Source organism: Hakea prostrata, chromosome 11 (genome assembly GCF_041222555.1).
Source record: "Hakea prostrata isolate BN-2017 chromosome 11, UWA_Hpros_2, whole genome shotgun sequence".
Taxonomy (NCBI): Eukaryota; Viridiplantae; Streptophyta; class Magnoliopsida; order Proteales; family Proteaceae; genus Hakea; species Hakea prostrata.
The window spans coordinates 14057117-14073863 of record NC_142610.1 but is presented as its reverse complement, the minus strand read 5'-3'; the positions used below and the strand labels follow the sequence as shown (position 1 = coordinate 14073863).

The 16747-nt window shown below is 36.5% G+C and overlaps 3 protein-coding genes across 4 annotated transcripts; all 3 read left to right on the top strand.

Moving 5' to 3' along the window:
- The first annotated feature begins 1266 nt into the window (after positions 1 to 1266).
- On the top strand, positions 1267 to 5230 carry LOC149000252 (uncharacterized). Its single transcript, XM_089139916.1, has 3 exons — positions 1267 to 4019; positions 4146 to 4546; positions 4667 to 5230. The coding sequence occupies exons 1-2, from the start codon at positions 1337 to 1339 to the stop codon at positions 4541 to 4543; spliced, it is 3081 nt and encodes a 1026-aa protein (XP_088996042.1). The 5' UTR covers positions 1267 to 1336; the 3' UTR covers positions 4544 to 4546; positions 4667 to 5230.
- Positions 5231 to 6647: 1417 nt separating this feature from the next.
- On the top strand, positions 6648 to 9064 carry LOC149000251 (methyl jasmonate esterase 1-like). Its single transcript, XM_089140190.1, has 3 exons — positions 6648 to 7148; positions 8275 to 8409; positions 8504 to 9064. Exons 1-3 carry the CDS (start codon positions 6780 to 6782, stop codon positions 8783 to 8785), a joined length of 786 nt encoding a protein of 261 aa, XP_088996316.1. The 5' UTR covers positions 6648 to 6779; the 3' UTR covers positions 8786 to 9064.
- A 2602-nt stretch (positions 9065 to 11666) lies between these two features.
- Positions 11667 to 16214, top strand: LOC149000250 (methyl jasmonate esterase 1-like). 2 transcript variants are annotated; one of them, XM_089140527.1, is made up of 3 exons: positions 11667 to 12052; positions 14686 to 14820; positions 14914 to 16214. In XM_089140527.1, exons 1-3 carry the CDS (start codon positions 11681 to 11683, stop codon positions 15172 to 15174), a joined length of 768 nt encoding a protein of 255 aa, XP_088996653.1. In that variant the 5' UTR covers positions 11667 to 11680; the 3' UTR covers positions 15175 to 16214. The 2 variants fall into 2 exon arrangements, with proteins under 2 accessions (XP_088996653.1, XP_088996652.1); XM_089140526.1 differs by having other exon boundaries at positions 14893 to 16211.
- Positions 16215 to 16747: the final 533 nt, after the last annotated feature.

The window sequence follows — 16747 nt, the reverse complement described above, 5'->3', positions numbered from 1 at the left end:
ACCCAGTCGATCGCTTTTTGAAAAATATCATGCCTTGAAATGAGTCCTTAATTAATGACTAAGGTGGAGAGGGCGCTTGTGTAGAAAATGTTTTAATTAAGAAAATGCTTTACTTTTGTACTAACACTTTCAAGTCTATCCGCCATTTCTTATCAACTTTGTGTTTTCACTGTTCAGGACGTCTAAAATTGTCTTCTTTTGCAATTTGTTTGTTGGTCATTTGTGTTGATGATCAGATGGTAGAAATTAACTTTCCTGCCAAAGTTGACTGAGTCCACTGATTATCACAATCCATTCTCCAGCAGGTAATATATAATAAGAGGAAAGGCTTCAAACTTGTTTTCTTTAAATAGTATCCTTTGCTTTCTCAATCTAACGCACTAGTTCTTAATTATCGTACATATGATAAAATGATTTAAAAGTGGGATTCTCATGAATTTCAGTGTAGTTCTCATTCCTATTGTATAGTGGAAAAGCATTAAGAGAACAAGTACCTCTCTTGACGAGGAAGTGATCTAGACTCTCCAAACCCATGCAGCCCCCACTCTAAGAGGAAGAAAAGGTTGCAATGAATTTTTTTTCTCATCAAACAAAGAAAAAAAAAAACCCCCCAAGGTTTGACGGTGGGTCAAGTATTTCAATTCTTCTCAACCTGTGTTTCACGTTCAGCTCGTCTAAATCTAAGTTCCAAGTCTTCTTCTGCAACTTGTTGGTCATTTGTGTTGATGAGATGGTAGAAATTAACTTTCCTGCCAAACTTGACTTTGTCCACTGATCATCACTATCACATAGACGTGTTGTCGCCCAACTTAGTCTCTTTGCTCCAGCAGGTAATAATAAGAGGAAAGACTTCAAACTTGTTCTCTTTAAATAGGATACACACTACTTTCTCAATCTAACACACTAGTTATTCAAACTAGTTTAAAGGGTCCAAACAGAGTTCAAAGAGCAATAGATTTCTAATTCAATGTTCTCCTCCTGTATCAGCGCTGCCTACAATTACAAAGATAACAAAGTCAAGATTAAAACTACTCAACTTTAGAAACTAGAAAAGGTACAAAGAATTGAACCTGATTGGTCAATGACTAAGGTGGAGAGCGCACTTGTGTAGAAAATGCTTTAATGAAGAAAATGCTTTACTTTTGTTCTAAGATTTTCAAGTCTGTTAATTTCTTATCAAATTTTGACTGAGTCCACTGATTATCACTATTAATGCTCCAGCATATAATGTACAATAAGTGAAAAGACTTCAAACTTGTTTTCTTTAAATAGGATACTCTGCTTTCTCAATCTAACACACACTAGTTCTTATCCTGCATTCCAGAATTCGATTCTGATGGCATTTCAGCATATCCTATCATTCATTCTCTTCGTTGGGTGCTCATTGATGCTGGAATCCACCAGTGGAGAAAAGATCATTGGGAACGAGACAGACCAGCTTGCTTTGATCGAGTTCAAAAAAAAGATTGATCTTGATATGCATGGAACAATGAGTTCTTGGAATGATTCCATTCATTTCTGCAACTGGGTTGGGATTACATGTGGTCACCGTCATCAACAAAGGGTCATTAGCTTGGATCTACATGAGAAGGGCTTGGGAGGTAGTATATCTCCTTCCATAGGAAATCTCACTTTTCTTCATTTCCTTGATATTGGAAATAATAGCCTCCATGGTATAATCCCCCAGGAGATAGGTAATCTGATTCGATTACAATACATTTTTCTACAAAACAACTCTCTTGGAGGAGAACTGCCGACTAGCTTGGCCAATTGCACTCGTCTAAGAGAGATTCGTTTCTCGCGAAATAATCTTGTTGGGAAGATTCCAGTTGAGCTGTTTTCTTTATTGTCAAAGCTGGAGATAGTTTCCATTCACTATAATGGTTTATCAGGAGAAATACCGGATTCTATAGGGAACTTGTCCTCTGTTCAAGCTCTCTCTTTGGGTTACAATAGACTGCAGGGGAGCATTTCAGAGTCATTTGGCCAGCTTGAGAACTTGTATTTTCTATCACTTATTGAAAACAAGCTATCTGGTAAAATCCCTGTCTCATTGTATAATCTTTCATCTCTTGAATTTGTTTTTCTTGCATATAATCAGCTGCATGGGAGCCTTCCACCAGACATAGATCTCACTCTTCCAAATCTCAAAAATCTAGGAATTGGAGCCAACCTTTTCTCAGGGACAATTCCGAGTTCGATTTCCAATATTTCAACACTTGAATTATTTGATCTTGACACTAATGATTTTACTGGACCAGTCCCTAACAACTTAGGAAACCTTCAGAACCTTCGAGTTTTCAGTATTGGTGCAAATCAATTTGGAACAGGCGAAGCTAATGATTTATCTTTTTTATACTCTTTGATCAATTGCACACATCTAGAGCTTTTGGGCCTGACAGAAAATGGTTTTAAGGGTCCAATTCCCCACTTCAAAGCCAATCTCTCAACTCAACTTTCAATTCTTTTTTTAGGAGGGAATCAAATTTTTGGAACCATTCCTGTTGGGATTTCAAATCTTGTTAACTTGACCAATTTAGGCTTGGAGCAGAACTTTCTCAAAGGTAATATTCCGTCTATTATAGGGAAGCTTCCAAATCTTCAAAGATTATTCTTGAATGAAAACAGACTTTCTGGACAAATACCTTCCTCTATGGGAAATCTCACTCTTCTGTATGAACTCCATTTGGATCAAAATAGTTTGAATGGAAGCATTCCTTCTAGCATTGGAAATTGTCAACAGTTACAAGCTTTAACACTCAATAATAATAACCTTCAAGGCCTAGTACCTAAGCAACTTTTCTATATTTCTTCTTTATCAATATATTTAGACATATCTTCTAATTCTCTAGTCGGTTCCCTACCAATTGAAATTGGCAACTTGAAGAGTCTTTCAACAATAGACTTCTCTAACAACAGATTCTCTGGAGAAATCCCCTCCTCTATTGGTGATTGTGATAGCTTGGAACATCTTTATATGAGGAAAAATTTCTTTGAGGGAAAGATTCCCCAAACTTTGACTCATTTGAAGGGACTTCAAGATTTGGATCTCTCTCACAACAACTTGTCAGGGCAAATCCCTAAAGGTCTACAAAATCTTTTAGCATTACTGAATTTGAATTTATCCTTCAATAATCTTGAGGGGGAGGTACCCACAAAAGGAGTCTTCAGAAATGCAAGTGCAACTTTGGTGAAGGGTAATGGTAATCTTTGCGGTGGAATTCCAGAGTTACAACTACCTACATGCATTAACCAAGAAACTAGGAAAGGAGGAAAATCCCATGCTCTTCGAATAGTTTTGGCGATAATAAGTTTGGTTCTGGGTGTCCTTTTGATATCTTCGTTCCTACTTTGTTACTGGATGAGAAAATCAAAAAGTAAATATCCATCCACTCCATTGTTTGATGGCAAGTTCAAAAAGATTTCTTACAAAGAGCTCTTCCAAATGACGAGAGGCTTTTCTTCAACTAATTTCATAGGTTCTGGAAGTTTTGGCACTGTATACAAAGGGATAATTGGCCAAGATGAAACTGCTGTTGCAGTTAAGGTACTGAACCTTCAAAATCCAAGAGCTTACAAGAGCTTTATGGCTGAATGCAATGCATTAAAAAATATTCGGCATCGAAATCTTGTCAAGATTCTAACTTCATGTTCAAGTCTTGACTCAAAAGGCAATGATTTCAAGGCCCTTGTTTATGAGTTCATGCCGAATGGGAATCTCGATAATTGGTTGCATCCATCGAAGGAAGTACAAAATCATTCAAGGAATTTAAGTCTTGTTCAAAGATTAAACATTGCAATTGATGTGGCTTGCGCATTAGATTACCTTCATCACCATTGTTATGCGGAAATTGTTCATTGTGACTTGAAGCCAAGCAATATTCTTCTTGACAGTAATATGACTGCCCATGTTAGTGATTTTGGTTTGGCAAGGCTACTTTTAGAACTTGATGATAATTCATCTCAACCTCAAACTAGTACCATCGGGATAAAAGGAACTATCGGCTATGCTGCTCCAGGTAACAAATCAACTATACCATTGTATCTTGACTTTAGAATTAATATTTGATACTATATATCTAGTTGTCCTTTTTGAATTTTTTAATAGACTTTTCTATTAATAGTGAGGAGTTTCCAAATTTCAGAATATGGCATGGATGGAAAAGCAAGTATACAAGGAGATGTGTTTAGCTATGGCATTCTTTTATTGGAGATGTTCACAGGGAAAAGGCCAACAGATCACATGTTCACTGATGATTTAAATCTGTATAACTTTGCGAAGTTAGCTTTACCTACAAATGTTATGCATGTTTTAGATCCAACTCTCCTCCCCAATGAAGAACAAAATGAAGAAATTCAAGAACTTGTTATCAACAAAGCTAAAGGTCCTTGTTACAGGACAGATCACTTACAAGATTTCATCATTTCAATATTTGAAATTGCACTCCACTGCTCCATGGAATCTCCACGAGAACGTATGAACATGAACAATGTTGTGAGTGGACTACATTTAATCAAAAAAAAATTTGTTGAAGCAAGTTAAAAGGTGATTCCTAAATTAATGACCTAAACTATGAAAGTTTTTTTTTTGATGTTAGTGATTGTGAATTGTGTTTTAAGTCTTCCCCATTTATGAATTCTTTATGATCACCTACTTTCTTGATAGGATGATGGATGAATTTGACAAAGCAACAGTTACTGCAACCTGAGATCCAACTAGGAAATGGTGTTGATGAAGCTGAGCAGAGGCTTCAATCATTTGCAATTATAATAGCTTTGCAAAGTTAGCTTTACCTACAGATGTCATGCATGTTTCAGATCCAAGTCTCCTCCCCAACAAAGAACAAAGTGAAGAAATTCAAGAAGTCGTTGTCAATGAAGCTGAAGGTCCTTGTTACAAGACAGATCACTTGCAAGATTGCGTAATATCAATATTTGAGATTGCATAATTTCAAATTTTGAAATTGCACTCCAATGCAGAATGGAATCCCCACAAGAACGTATAAACATGAATCATGTTGTGAGTGAGCTACATTCGATCAAGGAAAATTTGTTGAACCAACTTAGAAGGTAATTCCAGAATTAATGACCTAAACTATAAAAGTTTTTTTTTTCTAATTTTAGTGATTGTGCAGTGTGTTCAAAGTCTTTTCCATTTATGAATTCCTTATATACTACTTCTGAACACCTACTTTCTTGATAGGAAGGTAGATGAATTAGAAAAACAATAATTACTGCAGCCTGAGATTCAACTAGGAAATGGCATGATGAAGCCGAGCAGAAGCTTTGATCTTTTGAAATTATAATATTTATTAAAAGCAATGTAAAGAAATCTATAGAAGTTGGGAAGAAGCAGAATAGTAGAGACATCCAGATGAGAAAGTCACTTCTTAATTGACCAAAAGAATTGCAAATTTTATTTTTTTCAATTTTGCAAAATTTTGTTTGCAAGTAAATTTGCATTAATCCCATCTTAGATATCATGGTACAATGTGCCCACTCAGTATTCAAAAATATCAATGACACCCTTAGAGTATCGTTTTTCACTTAAAACTTTAGGGCGAAAAATGGGAAAATTTTAAGGACATCCTAAATAATTGGGTGTCATTCTTTTTTCTCTTAGAACCATAAGTTAGTTGGAGGAAATGATGAATATACGCTTAGCTGTATTATTCTATTTCTTATAATATAAAATAATAAATATAAGAAAAAGAAGGAAGTCATGCAAAAAGAAAAAATATGAAATTTAGGACTCTATATACTAAGGGCAACATTGCAAAGTCACAAGAGATTTAAGTATAATTCATGAATTATAAAATTATCTAAGCATGTCTTAACATAGTTTTTTAATAGAGTATACTCTTGTGCAAATTTATGGAACATTTTGAGAGACAATTACCAATTTGACATACTCTTGGGGTGTCTTTAAAAATCTCCCTAAAAAAAAAATCTAAACCTTTGACTTGCTGTATTGGGGTTTAAGAATCTAATTGATTTTGGAATAGTTTACTAGTGGTATATATTATGCTAGTCTCCTTTTGAGTCTATCTTCTTATATCCTAGAAATGAATCCTATACCCCTCAAAGGAAAGAAAAGAAAAATAGGCCTGTAGAGTGCGATCATACAGCATAATGCTAGTAGACCAATATTTTCATGGATGTACTTCTGGCATAGTGGTGACGATCTTCTATGCAGAGAGGTAGTAAGACCAAAAAGATCTTGGTTTCAAACCTCTGTCTATTCACACTCCCTCCCCCATCCCTTCACATTGTTTTTCATGTATGATACGAGTAAAGCAAAACATTGAAAATAATCCTAAGAAAAACTTTAAAAGCCTAAGAAGGCATTCCATGATGAATTCGGATCTCTCCGTCCAAATCTCTCGTCCGTTTGGTCCATCTCACTGTTGGTTAGGCAATTCGCAGATAGAGAGGATGACAACTATTGGATGCAAAAGCTGAAATGAAATCAGTCCACTCTCAAAAGGTGTTAGAGACTTGGACGAAAGAGGATTTGGATCCCTCTGATTTACCAAATTAAAGAAAATAGTGATCCAGTCAGGCCCCACCATATGCAGATGTCTACCTGCATAGGTGAGTGGTCCTGGCTAATGACTTCTACAACCCACCCTCTTCAATTGAATGACCTGGTTTATGTGGATGAAAATGTTGTAATAGCTTTTGCTTTTGACTTTTAACATCATCCATCAAAGGAAATTAAAGCAACTCCAGAACACTTCAATTGATCAATCCAGAAAGCCATCAAAGTGAAAAAGCAAATGGAGAAGAGTGAGCAGAAGCATTTTGTTCTAGTTCATGGTGCTTGTCATGGGGCTTGGTGTTGGTATAAGCTTGAGAGTCTTCTGACGTCGGTTGGTCACAAGGTAACATCACTGGATCTTGCAGCTTCAGGGATAAACCCAAAGCAAGTGTCTGATCTTCAATCCATTGCTGACTATTATGAGCCTTTAATGGCTTTCATGGCATCTCTTCCACAAGATGAGAAGGTGATTCTAGTTGGGCACAGCCACAATGGTTTAAGCATATCTGTAGCCATGGAGAGGTTCCCTGAGAAAATATCTGTTGCTGTTTTCATCTCTGCTACCATGCCCGGTCCTTCCAATACTCTTGTCGACATACAGAAAGAGGTAAGTATATATAATGGAGAACCTTAATTTGGTGCAAAACTGGATAGTTTTTATTGTTTCTCAATGATCAAAACCATGATTGTGTCCTAAATCAACTTTCTGCTTCTTATGAAACTTTAACTCTTCTACTACTTTGCAGGTTTCAAAGTAAATTTATGATTCAAAACAACTCAAATTAAATTCATGATTCAAAACTACTCATATTTAAAATTTTTCTTTTCCTTTGAAAAGGTATAGCTAGATAGAAGATCCTAATTGATCTATAGATTATCTGGCCAAGGAATCTAGGAGAAAAGCAACAATGTACAATGGAAAAGGAATGCACGGGCCGGGTAGGAGAAATAAAAGTACAGGAATGGATCTTGAATGTGACTCTTTAAAGGGGTCCCTATAAGGGAGAGAAAAAGACAGTGAGGTTTATTTTGTTCCAAGCTCCTTTATCTAATTAAGAAGCTTTCTGTGGTGGGGAATGAGGCAGAGACGTCTCATCATCTCCTTGACATGGATGGATCTTGCTAGGTGCTTGAGGTGCCAGCATTGGATGGACGCCACCATGGACTCTGTTAAATTTCAACCACAAAAGAATGGTTCGATTCAGATCAACTAGAAGCCGTTTTATTTCACTTACGCTGCTATATTTTGTATATGCTCCTTTGTACGGCTGAAATTTAATATAATTCATGTGGCGTCCATCTAACTCTAGGCACCACAAACACCACCAGGTTAGTGCATGTTTTATTGAATGAGAAAATCAAACTAGTGTGGTTTGTCTTCAAAGACTGCAAAGCAGCACAGGCCTAATGGGTTCAATGCATAATTGGTTCTTTAAAGCCAATTGGGAGCTCTTGGGTAATGACGTTGAGAAAACACTGATTTTCGATGTATTTTTTCCTACCTATATATCTATATATGTAAGATATCAACCAAGAAAATAATAGTCCAAAAATATCTGCTATGAATAGTAATTACCAAAATCAATTGACTACTATGTAATTTGGCTATGCTTATGTACATAAGCATAATGAAACTTTTCACTATGAAAATAATGACAATACAATCATTGTATTTAACCCTGTACTCAAAAAAGACACTAAACAATATTATATTTGTAAAAATCAATTTGCAGTATGAAAGAAGGCAAGCCAAGGCTGGGATTCAAGGCACAAGCTCACAGCATGAGATCAGTCAGGTTAAGGGCAGAATACAATCCATTCCAACACCAGAGAAGCTAGCAAAGCAGTATCAGAAAAGCCCACCTGAGGTACTTGTCTTCTTAACTTAATTGCACTCAAAATGATCTAACTTATCTAGAGCATGCGATCATTCAACACCCTAATGGAGTTTTTCCGATTTAGGATCTGATTCTTGCAACCAAGCTGGTGAGGCCCTTGGGGCACTTTGAGAACTCAGATTTGTTGAAGGAAACTGCACTTTCGGTTGAGAAATATGGATCAGTTAGAAGAGTGTTCGTGCTATGTGATGAAGGAGATGATGTTAACGATTTCCTGAAGTGGACTATTGCAAAAAACACCCCTGATGAAGTGAAGGAGATCCCTGGTTCAGACCATATGGTCATGTTGTCTAAACCACAAGAGCTCTGCCCCTATCTGCAGGAGATTGCCCTTCGATATTCTTGATTTTTCTACTTAAAATACATGCGTCTCATGTACTCTAATGGACTGAACAAGCAATACCACTTTAGGAGATAGACTTGCAAGTTTGAACAACCTTAAAATTGCAAGGAAATGGCAACAAAACATGACAAACCTATGATTTGGAGAAGGCTGCCTGTCTCTGGGATATTGGGGTTACAGGCTACGAGGAAACCATCTCTCACGGCTTTGGATGATCTGGAGAATAATTTTTCAAACATTTGTGGTTTTTTTGTGCTTTGAGTACGTAGGATAGAACCCTGAAAACAGTTCTCTAGCTCTTACCGAAGTTACATGGTTCATTGATTTCATGAGTAATACAGTATTTAACTTCATTGTTATTTTCCATTTGGAAGAACTGGCTTTACCAACTTAGTGTAGTATTTAACCATCACCATCAAAGGCATATGAAGAGATTGGGATTTCGGTCTCATGAACACCCTCAAAGATGTCATTATCCTGCAACATAGAAAGGTCCGTATTCGTAAGGACAGGTTGCCAATAAGAGGAGTTAAGAACAAGGTTTAAGGTATCCAACGATATAATACGATACTATAGTAATATTAAGTAGGGTAAATATCACTTATCTCCCTCTTAGCTGAACAAATAGCACTTACACCCCCTTTTAGTTGAATAATATTACTTACCTCGCCGCTTACCTAGCAAATATATCAAACACATCCCCTCTGTTTAGGGTTTAGGGTTTAGGGTTTTACTTTTACCGTTAAATATTTTTCTAAAATCTCAAACTACCTTAAACATTAAATCACCATAATCACCCTAGCAGCTAAAATTCAAAATTATCCTCAATTAAATTAATTGTTAAGAACCAAAACACCATAGTTAAAACCCAAATTATCTTTAATTATTAAAAGCTCAACATATCATTTTTTTTAAATTTTTTTTATCAAACAATTATAAAAACCCAAAATAGTAGTACGTGTTTAATTTTAATTGCATTTTTAATCTTTAATTATTAAAAGCTCAACATATCATTTTTTTAAATTTTTTTATCAAACAATTATAAAAACCCAAAATAGTAGTACGTGTTTAATTTTAATTGCATTTTTAATTTTACTTGATAGTAGTACATGTTTTTTTAATTGTTTGATAATTTTTTTTAAAAGGGTAGGTTGGGCTTTTAATAATTAAAGATAATTTAGGTTTTAACTATGCTGTTTTGGTTTTTAATAATTATTTTAATTGAAAGTAATTTAATAGTTTAACCGTTAGGGTGATTAGGGTTTAAAATAAAATAAATATTTTTAGCTAAAGGTAGTTTGGGGTTTTAGAAAAATATTTAACGATAAAAGTTAAAATTTAACCAAGAAAGTTAACAGAGGGGAGGTGTTTGATATATTTGCTAAGTAAGAGGGGAGGTAAGTGATATTATCCAACTAAGAGGGGGTGTAAGTGCTATTTGTACAGCTTAGAGGGGAGGTAAGTGATATTTACCCTATTAAGTATCATATATGCTACGGAATCCAGTTTCTGCTGCAAATAGTCCTGGTCTACCCACGGTTTGTACAATAATTTAGGCAAACTATATAATACGTAAACAAAATCCAGTGGCAATAGGGATATTAATCCCATGGTTTCAAAATTTGGTAATTAAATATCTTATATGCTACGGAAAAGATGTACCATAGCAAATAGTCCTGCAATGAATAATTTTGGTAGTCTATATGCTACGGAAGCCATATTGCCTAGCAAATAGGCCCATTGATGTTAATTTTCTTTCTAAGACTAGATGTCATGGTAGCTTACTATCGTCGCAAATAGTCATCTTCCCACTCAATTGCCACGGGATAATAACCGTCGTATAAAATTTTCTTTTACGACGGTCCTATATTTATGTTTCCGTAATATAAGTTATAATCACAAAAAAATCACTTTGCTCTCCCAAGTCCCGACTCTCAGTCTCTCACTTCCTCTCCCACGTACCAGCTCTCAATCTTTCACTTAGTCCCCTCAGTGCCCTGCAAAAATCTCGATTAAGCAAAGAGAGAACCTATCGTACATTTCACTCAGATGAAGCTAGGATAAAAAGAGATTCCCTAGAAAAGGAGTTGAGAAATCTTGAAACCAAGCTTGTGGAGTTAAAAGTGGCTCATACAAATTATGACAAAGAAGTTGAGAGTCTGAGATCGAAGGCCGAGACATGTGAGATGAAGTTCCAAGACGAGGTTCAGGCTCCTTGGTGATGATATAGTTTGTGTACTTGGATAACATATGAAGTGACTTCCTTTTTGAGTAGCCTGACATACAATTAGCTAGCTCATTCTAATACTTCTTTTTTTTTTTTTGGTATGATTCTAGATGTGTGATTTCTGGTGAATGTGTCTCTATAACTACAGTGTCATCATGTAATGATACAGTATAAGCTTAATTTAGAGGTATTCTGTTAGCAACTCTTAATTTAGATTCTAGATGACCCATGCGACATTTGTGACAATCAAAGGCAATCTCAATTCAGAAATTCAGGTTGTGGTTTGCCACTGAAGCTTGGAATAGAAATGAAGGATTTATTGAGTTGGTTTGGGACCTGTTGGAAGCACTTGGCTGATGGAAGGCCACCAAACAAGATCCATCAAACCTAAGAAACTATAAGCAATGGTTTTATGATTGATCTTGCATAATATAAGCATCCAACTTTCTGTGATGGGTACCTCCCCTACCATGGTCTGACAGCCTTATCTCCACGTTTGAAATAAGCAATTGACAAGAATATGAATCTGTGGATACCATTTTTTGCGTTATCTTCTTCCCTTGTATCTATTAACAACATTGCACCCCATGGTGGTCCCCCTCTAATGATATAATAGCAAATTAAGCCAAAGCCACTGCCCTATACAGAAAGCCAACCCAGAAAAAAAGGCAATGGAGAGAAACAACCAGCAGAAGCATTTTGTCCTAATCCATGGAGCTTGTCATGGGGCTTGGTGTTGGTATAAGCTTGAGACATTGCTCACTTCAGCTGGTCATGCTGTAACATCACTTGACCTTGGAGCTTCAGGGATCAACCCAAAACAAGTCCAAGACCTCAACTCCATTGCTGACTATTATGAGCCTTTAATGGATTTCATGGCTTCTCTCCCACAAGATGAGAAAGTGATTCTAGTTGGTCATAGTTTCAACGGAATAAGCATTTCTGTTGCCATGGAGAAGTTCCCTGAGAAGATATCTGTAGCTGTCTTTGTTTCTGCTATCATGCCTAGTCCTGCCGTCAGTTCTCCTGAAATTAAAGAAGAGGTATGTGCACATAATGGAATCTTTGGTTCTGATCTTGTTAAGTTAATCTGTTTCTTGAACTGAACATTTAAATAGAAAGCTTCATCAATGGTTATGGGCGTCTTGAATTCTTGTAAGTTTCCCCTTCGGGTATTCTTTTTGAATGAATAAATAATTTAATTTAAACCAAAGGAGAGAAAAGGGGAAGGAAAGAATACATTGGCAAACCAAAGGCAAAGGCCAACCCAAAGAAAAGAAGGAAATCAAGGCTCTACCAACGGCTCCAAGCCATAAAAAAAAATAAAAAATAAAAGGCAAAAACGATTAGCAGCGAAAGAAAAGAAAAAGTTCAGAAATACTAGCTAGGCGAGTAAAACCCTAGTTTTTCTCTCTATTTGTTTTTCTTCTTTCTTCCTAAAATGTATAGGGCAGTACAATGCTATATGCGAGATGATAGGTCCTTTAAAATCATCTCACCAATGTGATACTTGATATTGATACTTTAAACCTTGCTAAGCCTACCCATGATGTTCCACTTTGACTTTCTTTGTTGGGTTTTAAGAATCTAATTTTTTATCCAAATGGGCACTAAGTTTTTGAAACTGTATTCTGGTGGTATACAGTATCTTATTATCCGTGTGTCTATCTTATCATACCCTTGAAATGATTACCTTACCCCTTGAAGGAAAGAGAAGACAAATAGGGTCATAGAGTATTATCATACAGTATAGTGCTAGTAGACCCTTCCTTTCAAGGATGTGCTTCTGATACAGTGCTGAGAGCCATCTATGTAGAGATAGTGAAACCAAAGATATCTTGAGTTCGAACCTCCATTTTTCCACATCTCTCTTCCCACAAAACTTTAAAGAAAGAAAGAAAAAAGAAGGCAATCCTGTCAATCCCCACCACATGCAATTGTCTACCTGTGATTGGGCCCTAGCTAATTACTTCTAAAACCTACCCTAATCGATTAACTGACCTGATTTATGTGGATGAAAATGTTGAAGCTTTTGACTTTTAGCAGCATCAACACAAGGAAATTAAAGCAACTCCAGAACTTCAATTGATCAATCCAGAAAGCAATCACAAGAAAAAACCAAATGGAGAAGAAGATTGAGCAGAAGCATTTTGTTCTAGTTCATGGTGCTTGTCATGGGGCTTGGTGTTGGTATAAGCTTAAGAGTTTGCTGACTTCAGTTGGTCACAAGGTAACATCACTAGATCTTGCAGCTTCAGGGATGAACCCAAATCAAGTGTATGATCTTCAATCCATTGCTGACTATTATGAGCCCTAAACAATGGTTTAAGCATTTCTGTAGCCATGGACAGGTTCCCTGAGAAAATATATGTTGCTGTTTTCATCTCTGCTATCATGCCCAGTCCCACCAATACTGTTCTCGACATACAGAAAGAGGTAAATATATAATGGAGAGCCTTAAATTGGTGCAAAAACTGGTTATTTTTGACTGTTTCTTAATGACCAAAACCATGATGTTGTCCTATCAACTAACTGCTTCTTATGAAACTTGACTGCTCTACTACTTTCTAGGTTTCAAATACATTTATGACTCAAACAACTCAAATTTAAATTAATTTTTTGATTTGCAAAGGTTTGGATTCCCCACAATATGCATGGGGGAGGAGGGTTGTGGGAGTGTTTCTATCATAATCAAAGGGTAAATGATAACCCTCTCTTGATCCGCAAAGGTGAACCCTAGTGGAGGAGACGTTTAGGGAGCATTATATTTTACTAGTCCACCCTGAGGGTAGAAAATCTCAGTTGATCTATAGACCATCTAGCTAAGAGAACCTGGGATAAAACCAACATTTGTACAATGGAAAAAGGCATAAATGGGTTAGGAGAAACAAGGAATGTAGAGGGATATGATCTTGAATTTGAACCTTTGAGGGGGTCCTTATAGAAGAGACAAAAAGATGGTGAGGTCTATTTTGTTCCAAGTTCCTTTATCTAGTTAACAAGCTTTCTGGAGTGGGGATTAATGGGTGGAGACCTCTCATCATCTCCTAGTCATGGATTTACTTCTACTCAAGGGAGGAGCTACCTCAGGGCCAGGGGGCCACTACAGAGTGGCACCCACCCCCCTCCCTCAATTTTTTTAATAATGGTCATTTTGGCACTTTTATTTTAACTTTTTGGTCATCTGGTCCTCTTTCCAGAGTGCAAAATATCGTCCGCAGCCCGATGTGATTAAAGCAATGCTTGGTCTTAAAGCCAAATCTACCGTCCATTAAGGTTTACTACATGTTTTCTTGAATGAGAAAATCAAACTAGTGTTGTCTACCTTCAAAGACTGCAAAACAGCATAGCTGCATAGGCCCAATGTGTTTAATGCAATGCTTGGTTCTTTAAAGCCAATTGGGGTTCTTGGGTAATGATGTTGGGAAAAACACTGATTTTTAGTCTATTTTCAATTGGTGGCAGCTATATAATTTAGGTATGCTCATGTACATGGGCAAAACGGAACTATATATTCTACTATAAGAATAATGACAGCACAATGTTCGGATTTGATACAAACCCAACCCTGTACCTACACAAGACAACCCTCACACATTCTCTTTCAATTCACATTTTCAACCCCTAAAGAGAATCTAATCCCATTTGTTACTCCATCAACAATGTGTTTTTGCAGAACGTAGGAAGGCAAGCCAAGGCTGGGATTCAAGGCACAAGCTCACGGTTTGAGATCAGTCAGGTTAAGGGCTGTACACAAGCCATTCCAACACCAGAGAAACTAGTAGAGCAGTATCAGAAAAGCCCACCTGAGGTACATATATATCTTCTTAATTGAGTTGTTCTCAAAATGAATTTCATGACTTATGGAGTTTTGCTGACTTAGGATCTGACTCTTGCAACCAAGCTGGTGAGGCCCTCAAGGGTTTTTGGGAAGCCAGATTTGTTGAAGGAAACTAAAGTTTCTGTTGAGAAATATGGATCAGTTAAAAGAGTGTTTGTGCTAGGTGATGAAGTAGATTATGTTAAAGATTTGCTAAAGTGCACTATTGCAAAATACCCCCCCGATGAAGTGAAGGAGATCCCTGGTTCAGACCATATGGTCATGTTGTCTAAACCACAGGAGCTGTGCACCTATCTTCAGGAGATTGCCCTAAGATATTCTTGATTTTTCAACTTAATTAGATGTTTGTCATGTACTCTAATGGATCGAATAAGCAATACCACTTTCAGAGATAGAATCGTAATCAAGTTGAAACTTGAAACAACCTTATAATTGAATGGAAATGCAAACAAAACATGACAAAGCTGTGATTTGGAGAAGGCCTCCTGTCTCTGGGATATTAGGGTTATAGGCTGTGAGGAGACCATTTCTCACAGCTTCAGTTCATCCAGAGAATGATTTTAGAAGTATAAAAGACCCAAAGTTGCATGGTTTATTTCATGAGCAATGTAGTTGTTTCCCCATAGAATGAGTTCATTTTCCGTCGCCACCACTGATGTGTGATGTGATGCACGGGCCAAGGACTCAAAGAAAACATCGTGCTTCTTTCTGACCTCCATGCGTACGCGGGATTTGTTTCCTGCCTAACATCTCAAGGACTTTTCCAAGGCTTTTTGAAGAAGACTACAAACTTTTAAACATATTTTAGGAAAAGATTGAAATCATAAGTCTTTTGAAGAGAAGACTGAAATTCATACTACAAGAAAGAGATAAAATCTTTGATAAGCTAATTGATAAATTGAAGTAGTTCATGATATGGGTATTGTGTTTTGTGTTGTGTAAGTCTCCTTTTTCACTTCTTCTTATATAGACACATTGTTAGTTAGACACTACTACAGCTCCCCTCTAATTTTAAATTTGAAAAAGAGAAACGCCATAATCTCCTTTGGAGTTATCAAAACCACCACACCTTCTCAACTTCTTCCAGATGTACTGAATTAGGTTCACTTCTTAGCCCCGCTTAGTGGTTTGGCCAAGTCAAATTTGGGGTACAAACAGTGGTATTTAACTCTTCATCATTGATTTTCCATTTGGAAGAACTTACTTTACCAACTTAATGTAGCATTTAACCAGCATCATCAAAGGCATGTGAAGAGTTTGGGATTTTGGTTTCATGATTCAGGAACACCCTCAAAGACATCAATATCATGCAACTAAAAAGGTCCTTATTGCTAGGAACAGGTTGCTTGCAACCCAAGGAGTTAAGGGAACTAGTGATAGAAAAGGAGCTAGCCCAATTCTCTTCCACCTTAAATGGTGGTCTTTTGTAATTTCCTAATCCATGCTTTTTTTATTTAATTATTTTTATTATTTCTTATTTTTGAACAAGAAATTTTTATATATTAAGGATGAAAGTACTATTACATAATATACCATCAAGTAAAATTGAATCCACAACCTCTCTTCTTAAAGGTATTAGTCTTACCATTTGGGCAACCTACAATTCTCTTCCACCTTATCGTGATCATTGACCTAACCATTCCTTGAAAAACTTGTAAACTTATAGTTCCATGCTCAATATTCTACCAAGAAGGAATAACAGTGTGTTTATAAAGCTACATAAAATCACAAGAATACCAACCATTCCCTAAAGCGTGTTAATATTCTACCAAAAAAGAAAGAAAGAAAAAAAAGAGTCCCATTCCTTTCTTCTAGCTGAATCTTGGCTTGTTAGATGGATCCCATGGCACCCATGTTTGCCAAAATTCCAAGGTAGAGGTTTATGTTCCTCCCACAC

Excerpts from the sequence above, each read along its gene's own strand:
- LOC149000252 (XM_089139916.1), top strand. The coding sequence starts at position 1,337 with ATGGCATTTCAGCATATCCTATCATTCATTCTCTTCGTTGGGTGCTCA. Across the intron at positions 4,020-4,145 it reads TATCGGCTATGCTGCTCCAG|AATATGGCATGGATGGAAAA; the intron begins GTAACAAATCAA and ends TCCAAATTTCAG.
- LOC149000251 (XM_089140190.1), top strand. The coding sequence starts at position 6,780 with ATGGAGAAGAGTGAGCAGAAGCATTTTGTTCTAGTTCATGGTGCTTGT. Across the intron at positions 7,149-8,274 it reads TTGTCGACATACAGAAAGAG|TATGAAAGAAGGCAAGCCAA; the intron begins GTAAGTATATAT and ends ATCAATTTGCAG. Across the intron at positions 8,410-8,503 it reads ATCAGAAAAGCCCACCTGAG|GATCTGATTCTTGCAACCAA; the intron begins GTACTTGTCTTC and ends TTTCCGATTTAG.
- LOC149000250 (XM_089140526.1), top strand. The coding sequence starts at position 11,681 with ATGGAGAGAAACAACCAGCAGAAGCATTTTGTCCTAATCCATGGAGCT. Across the intron at positions 12,053-14,685 it reads CTCCTGAAATTAAAGAAGAG|AACGTAGGAAGGCAAGCCAA; the intron begins GTATGTGCACAT and ends GTGTTTTTGCAG. Across the intron at positions 14,821-14,892 it reads ATCAGAAAAGCCCACCTGAG|GATCTGACTCTTGCAACCAA; the intron begins GTACATATATAT and ends TTGCTGACTTAG.